This window comes from Diaphorina citri, unplaced genomic scaffold (assembly GCF_000475195.1).
Source record: "Diaphorina citri unplaced genomic scaffold, Diaci psyllid genome assembly version 1.1 scaffold362, whole genome shotgun sequence".
Lineage (NCBI taxonomy): Eukaryota > Metazoa > Arthropoda > Insecta > Hemiptera > Psyllidae > Diaphorina > Diaphorina citri.
Genome location: NW_007377797.1, coordinates 79,956 through 87,600, shown reverse-complemented (window position 1 = coordinate 87,600; position 7,645 = coordinate 79,956). Strand labels below are relative to the sequence as shown.

At 37.4% G+C, this 7,645-nt stretch overlaps 1 protein-coding gene across 1 annotated transcript; it reads right to left on the bottom strand.

Annotated features, from left to right (window-relative positions):
* Positions 1 to 378: 378 nt before the first annotated feature.
* LOC103508045 (synaptic vesicular amine transporter-like) lies at positions 379 to 6,988 on the bottom strand. The gene is made up of 7 exons (XM_026822761.1): positions 6,946 to 6,988; positions 6,355 to 6,510; positions 3,371 to 3,475; positions 3,117 to 3,163; positions 2,749 to 2,895; positions 2,283 to 2,426; positions 379 to 474 (listed from the first exon to the last, which is right to left on the bottom strand). Exons 1-7 carry the CDS (start codon positions 6,986 to 6,988, stop codon positions 379 to 381), a joined length of 738 nt encoding a protein of 245 aa, XP_026678562.1.
* Positions 6,989 to 7,645: the final 657 nt, after the last annotated feature.

Here is a 7,645-nt window from a genome sequence, read left to right as displayed (position 1 = left end):
CAATATCTCTTTTGTGTTTCTCTCCTGGTTTAGCTCTGTCTGTCAGACATTCTGAATGAGGCCGGGGTAGATTATTCCGCCTTAAAACTCAAACTTGTCACTTTCAGATTTTGTCTTTTCATCGGGGGGGATCGAGGAGGTATCAGACATTTGAAGATTAAAGTTTTCTCCTTGTTCCAATAGAATAGTCTGCTTGTATTGTATCAATGTAATACGCACTCGTAGCTAGCAGATATTTTACAGGAAGATGTGATTTTTGTTTTGACTTATCTCTATTAAATCTTGGTTTGCTGTAATTAAGTAGGTATTGTATCTAATTATGATTGAGCAATGTTCAATAAAGTTCTTCAAAGCAGACAACCCCGTAATACTCTTTTGTTAGTGGAAGCACCAGAAGTACCAAAGTTTATTAATACCCAGGCCCAGACCTAGGTGAGGACCTATCAGCCCTGACATGGTAGTCGCTGTGGGGACCTGAGAGAAGGAGAAGAACACTTGAACGCAATAAATATTTATAAGAAAGACTAAATACCAAAGGTACTAACTTATATCTACACTAATCTTTTCACGAGTAAGCCATATTGAGGAAATCAAGAAGGCTCTCCGAATCGTTGTTTATATTTAAAAAATTTTACATGAATTGCACATTGCATACCTAAAAATAAGTTACAGGGGTTCATACAAAACTAATTATTTCACCAAAGGTACTTATACCTACACTAATCTTTTCACGAGTAAGCCATATTGAGGAAATCAAGAAGGCTCTCCGAATCGTTCTTTATATTTATAAATTTTACATGAATTGCACATTGCATACCTAAAAATAAGTTACAGGGGTTCATACAAATCTAATTATTTATTATATCTATAGTTCATCCAGATCAATGTGACAGCAATGAGTCATCAACCCAAAATGAAGGAACCAATCAGATTGCAGGAAATCCTTACATTGTTGCAATTGAGGTAAAGGTCTATTTCTGATAAACTCTCTCTTTTAAAATGCAGGGGTAGCTCTAAGTTCAGAGGTTGGATTCCAGAACAGGAAAGGTGGATATCGCCTTACCTGACTTTGTTTCACTGTCGGAGGAAGCTTGTGCAATATACCTTCCCCTTTTAAAGATTCTCTACCATTGCACATGTGACATTCTCTACCATTGCACATGTGACATGTCACATTGATCTGGACACACTATAGTGTGTCAGGAGGTGTGCGAACGTCAAGATTGTTAAACTCTCTCTTTTAAAATGCAGAGGTAGCTCTAAGTTCAGAGGTTGGATTCCAGAACAGGTAAGGTGGATATCGGCGTAGCTTAACTTGTGCCGAGGTTTTTTTCGGCTCTGTGCTTGGAGTTCGGGGTGCACTCAGCCTCGTGAGCACAATTGAGTAGCTACTTCAATCAAGTAACCATCAGTGGTGGCCCACCACTGATGGCTACTCGATTGATGGCCTTTATTTTCACATATTTCACTATTCAATTTTTTTACCATACATAAACGTTGTTGGGGAAGTAGTAATTGGTTTAAGTTTCCGTAGTGCACCGCAAGGTGCCCTTCTCCGTGTTCTTACTTGAGGGATTTATCCCTTCTCGGGGATTTTTCGAATCTGACTGGGATGAAAAGGGATTTAGGGATTTTTAACCATTTTAAGGTATAATAGGTAATTTTTATTTATCTAATAAAATACGTTAATTATTTAAATCAATATTTAAGTAAAATTTTGAGTGTATGGCCGCCATACACGCCTTACGTGGACGCTACGCCACTGGTGGTGGCATTACCAGCGTAAAAAGATTATTGAAATGTGGAAATTGATTGCAAAGGAGGCACTTAGTAATGTTGTAATATCCACAAAAGTTGTGAAAAAGCTCCGCTTTACCACAAAGAATTTGAGATTTGATTTGATTTGATTTACTTACATAAAGTGGCAATCAACAGATTGACGGAGCCCACAAACATGATGACATTGTATCCGACATATTGTGTCAGAATCCCAATGAGAGGGTTTATCAGGATCTGAATGAGAGCTTTGGATGCGAGGAGAATGCCTACCTTACCATTCTCATTACCCAACACCTCAGACTGCTCCAGACTGGAAAACAGAAGGATAGATGGGGACTGACTAATAGTTCCTCGTAGTCTATTGAATTCTAGATAGACCTCGCCTTACTCAGAAAGAAATGATTAGCCTTTTCGACAAAAGACACACCATTTGAGAATATTATAAAATTACATGATTTAAAATTACTAAAAATGATGAACAAAATTCTAAAATCTGGACTCACCAATAAACAGGACACTCCCACTAACAACATGGCAGCCACGGCTACTCTCCATCTCCCCACACGATATGAGATACCACCGAAGAAATTGGTACCTACCAGATACCCCACTGAGTCAGGTATGAACACAGTACCTAATTGCCACTTCTGAAATGAAAAAAGGCCCATGTAAGCAAAGGATTTCTTTAAATAGAGAAAAAAAAAAGTTGATTTTTGAACTTGCCCTTAGGTAGGTATCTACATTCCACATATTACAAGATTTAACTACAGGTTTTCTTTATTCCAAGACTTATCCAAATTCTTAGACTCATTTCTAAATTCCCTGATGACACAAATATTCTGTCTGTCACATAAAAATCCGTCTACAAAATGATGGATGTTTTACCAAAAATAGGTGACAATTTAGACAATATCAAGACAAATTAGAGTTTTAAAACCTTATGATAATATTTAAGTAATTATCCATTACCTCTGGTTTGACGTGTGACATTAGCCAGATCGGTAGACATGGTTCTAGAATAGACATGGCGGATGAGGATAACCAGATGGATCCCAGTATGATTAGAATCAAATGATCTGACAGTAGAGATGTCCAAACACCGGCTGAGTGTGGGCTCTGTATAAGGGGAAATAATATGTACCTAGTAAGATAGAGGTTAACAAGTCACCTTCATAATCTACCTACTTCAAAATTATGAAAAAGCAACTTCTTCGCCAAGTAGGTACATCTCTATTTGTCATTTTTGTTAAGAGAATTGTAGACATAAGCTCATACACAAATACGACGATATAAAGGTTGGGCGTTAGAAGTAATCGATTTAAGAAAAAGAAACTTACTTCGTCGATGATGGAAGATTTGAAGTTCATGAAAGTCAATTGCAAACCTGAAAAGAGTCAAAGCAATATTGTGAACATAAACTAATAACTAAACCAAATAGTAATACCACTCAATGATAAATCCTAGCCTAGACCAACATTTTCTTCAGTTTGATAGAGATTATTTAGATGAGAATTAGGTAGTCTCAAAGTTCCTCCAAAATATATGTAGGTATTTCGCTTTTAAATCAAAAAGGTAGAGTTAGAGTACTTACCCAGGTCTACTAACACAAGTACCGCAATGAGCACGAACGGGGCAGCCTTGTTGACAAAATCATACAGGAATCCTCCTACCGGATACCCTACATAGGTATTAGGTACTGATTTTCTCTAATCACGATTGAATAAACTACGGGCTGAAAAATTCCCGGAGGGACGGACCCAGCTTGTTCCCTCCTTGCGCTTAACACAGGTGCTCTTAATATCAACACTGTATTATGTTGATGTGTTGCTTGGAAGAGAATATTTTCCGAACAAAGTACAAATATGATATTTCTTCCATATTTGCCAAGATTTAACAAGTTAAACCTGGGGTCCTAGCATGCTACCTTGAGCAACACCTGTGATGACACAGGATGGAAACCCCTAGCAGACTCTCCTGTTATCAGGAGCTACCAGGGATACCTCAGATGTTTCACATTGGATTATATTCACCACACTGAGCAATTCAATTTGTCCTATCGCACATCAAGAGCTTTAGTACTGAAACTTATGAGAAATTTTAGATTATGTTCCTACTTTATCCAGGTTTATAAACTCGTGTTTAATGTCTAATGTAACAAGACCTTTCTCTCTCAGACTTCCCTTCTTTTTTCCCATAATAATTTCATGAAATACCTTCTATGGAAAAATAATAAAATCAAAATGTTTGAAGAAAAACTTTGCCCCCAAACCACCCAGTCGGCAAAACTTTCTCTCATATTTCTCAAGACGAAAATAAACTACTCTCACCTGCGCTTAACAAATCCGTGAAACAGACATAGACAAAACGGGTTCAACATTTTTCAGATTTTTTGTCTCTTTTTAGTCCGTCCTTCCTTTATTATTACACTAGTAATAAAAAGGTATAAGGGACGGGCTATTGTATTCGCTTCGGTGTCGTCTGTCACTCTGTTTGTCCTTGCGCTTAACACAGGTGCTCTTAATATCAACACTGTATTATGTTGATGTGTTGCTTGGAAGAGAATATTTTCCGAACAAAGTACAAATGTGAGATTTCTTCCATATTTGCCAAGATTTAACTAGTTAAACCTGGGGTCCTAGCATGCTACCTTGAGCAACACCTGTGATGACCTGATGACACAGGATGGAAACCCCTAGCAGACTCTCCTGTTATCAGGAGCTAACAGGGATACCTCAGATGTTTCACATTGGATTATGTTCACCACACTGAGCAATTCAATTTGTCCTATCGCACGCCAACCATAGCCACATGCTTTCCAACCATCTCTCAACCTTTTCCTTTCTATCTCACTCTCATCATCATAGTCCCTTACACCTCTCTCATCTTCTTCCTCATCTTCATCATTTTCTCCTTCTTCTTCTTCTTCTTCTTCTTCTTCTTCTTCTTCTTCTTCTTCTTCTTCTTCTTATTCCCCTCCTCCTCCTTCCTCCTTCCTTCCTTCTTCTTCTTCTTCTCCGGGTGTTTTATGTCTCCTTTTTCGCTCTCTTTTTCTCTCTTCCCGTTTCTCAATTATTCTGCTTTCTCATTTTCTTCCCCTTTATTTTGGAAGATCAGATAATGAAACGGCGAAAAAATAATGGAAAACAAGACCATCTCTCAACCTTTTCCTTTCTATCTCACTCTCATCATCATAGTCCCTTACACCTCTCTCATCTTCTTCCTCATCTTCATCATTTCCTTCTTCTTCTTCTTCTTCTTCTTCTTCTTCTTCTTCTTCTTCTTCTTCTTCTTCTTCTTCTTCTTCTCCTTCTTATTCCCCTCCTCCTTCCTTCTTCTTCTTCTCCGGGTGTTTTATGTCTCCTTTTTCGCTCTCTTTTTCTCTCTTCCCGTTTCTCAATTATTCTGCTTTCTCATTTTCTTCCCCTTTATTTTGGAAGATCGGATAATGAAACGGCGAAAAAATAATGGAAACAAACTTCAATCATGTATTCATGAATACTATGTAGTTTTCATGGGTCTTTACTTACGGTTTCTCATTGCTCAAAGTATTTTACCTCTCTTAATCTTCTGTAAATTTCTTCCGTTCTCTTTGCAGTTTTTTTCCTCTTATTTCACGGGCAATCTTTTCTTGTTCTCTCCTCAGTTATTCTCTCCCTTTCCACTTCTCTTTAATGAAACGTTCAACCCATATACCTACCAAACTTCAATCATGTATTCATGAATACTATGTAGTTTTCATGGGTCTTTACTAACGGTTTCTCATTGCTCAAAGTATTTTACCTCTCTTAATCTTCTGTAATTTTCTTCCGTTCTCTTTGCAGTTTTTTTCCTCTTATTTCACGGGCAATCTTTTCTTGTTCTCTCCTCAGTTATTCTCTTCCTTTCCACTTCTCTCCTGTATAGGCATTGTTTTTCAATCTTAATTCTTGAAAGGGAAGAAATTAATGAGAAAGTCAAGACAAAATTTCCTAAAAGTACGTACTCAAGTATGGTTAAGCCATCGCTGTATAGGCATTGTTTTTCAATCTTAATTCTTGAAAGGGAAGAAATTAATGAGAAAGTCAAGACAAAATTTCCTAAAAGTACGTACTCAAGTATGGTTAAGCCATCGCTGTATAGGCATTGTTTTTCAATCTTAATTCTTGAAAGGGAAGAAATTAATGAGAAAGTCAAGACAAAATTCCCTAAAAGTACTCAAGTATGGTTATGCCATCGCTGTATAGGCATTGTGTTAGGGTGTGCACCCGCTCTCATGAGAACGTTTAGGGTGCACCGAGGTACTGAAGAGGGCACTCAGAGGAAATGAGCAAGATGGAGATGGAGCAAGATGTTGGAAAAAAAAACGTATTCACCTCATAGGTCAGAACTGAGAAAGAATAGAAAATAGAATGATGATAGGGAAGGAGGGAAGGAGAAAGAGGAGGAGGAGGAGGAGGAGGCGACCAAGGAAGATGAGAAAAAGAGGAGAGTTCATGCATCTCACATAGAAATAATTGTTGCTATTATCAAACTCCTATGAATCTAATCACAGGAAGCACTTAAAATTTAATTACAAATAGATAAATGTGTACTTACCAACAACTGTGAGCAGAATATTGTCCAAGAACATGGACAAGTAAACAATAACAACAATCACGTTGATATCGGCAAGATAGAACCCGAACATTTCAATAACCAAACCAAACTCTTGATCAAAAATCGCAAAGCATCCAACCTTATCAATCTCCACCACTTAAAAACAAACAAAAACTACTAAAACGTTTTTGATGACGAGAGTGAATTGTTAACCAAAGCGACAACAGATCTAAACCACCGGAAAAAAGTTCAAAGAAGCACTTTCTACAAGTGAAAAAATTGCAACGTCTGAATGAAAAGGTCCGAACCACTTTCTTTGATGATTTTAACAAGTTGAAATCACAAGAACTTGACAACAAGACTATGTATAGCACCTCTGATACTGTGAGGAGTTTTACTTGACAATTTTTCAATTTCCTCCGATACCTTGTCTGCTAGGTAGGAGCGCATGAATTTCTTTCAGTAAAGGTGATTGAATAAAACCAGGGGTTTCTAAACTATTCAAGTTATTATTGAAATCTATTCGTAACTATCTGGCGTCACGTTTGTGTTTGAAGACATGGAATCATTCAACAACCAACCTTCCCTCACCATCTCCCAAGGTAGATACGAATCGATGTGTTTGTAGGAGCATGTTGTAGTATGTAGTCCTTATGAAGTCTCATCTATCCATTCGGTCTTAGACCATTCCCATCTTTACTCGAATTATGTGGGATTCCTGATTTCTATCCATTCGATCTTAGACCGTTCCCATCTTTACTCGAATTATGTGGGATTCCTGATCCCCCCCCCCCCTCTTACACTCTTGCTAAAACGCAACGAATTGAGGTATAACATGACAAGAGCAGTTGTATTCAGTAGGATGGAAAGGTTAGATAATATTTACAACTTTGCTACATATTTGGATTTTGAAGGGTTACTCGAAAGGTTATGGGTCATAAAATGTGGAACATACTTTACTATGTGCCAAAATACGTGTATAGCAGCACAGGTTATAGCAAAAAAGATGTACCCTGAAAGGTGCTTGAGAACAAAGGAGATGCTAATTAGGTAATGGAAATGAAATATATGGGTCTTCAGATAGAATAAATATTATAGGGATATGGGATGAGAGAGATGAAATATGAAATTGATGAAAATCCTGGAGAAGTTGAGAGTCCATAACCATAACGCTAAGTTAATGTTGGAATTTATTTATACACTAGGTTACGTTGTTTTCTGAATTTCTGAAAAATGAGATCTAAAACTAACAAATTAGGTATTAGGTACCTGAAAAATCCTAGCCTAGGTA

What these genes read in the sequence shown, in the direction of transcription:
- LOC103508045 (XM_026822761.1), bottom strand. Translation starts at nt 6,988, where the DNA reads ATGCTCCTACAAACACATCGATTCGTATCTACCTTGGGAGATG. An exon ending in CGTATCTACCTTGGGAGATG is followed by an intron (nt 6,511 to 6,945) that starts GTGAGGGAAGGT and finishes TTTGTTTTTAAG; the next exon opens with TGGTGGAGATTGATAAGGTT. An exon ending in TGGGAGTGTCCTGTTTATTG is followed by an intron (nt 475 to 2,282) that starts GTGAGTCCAGAT and finishes TCCTTCTCTCAG; the next exon opens with GTCCCCACAGCGACTACCAT.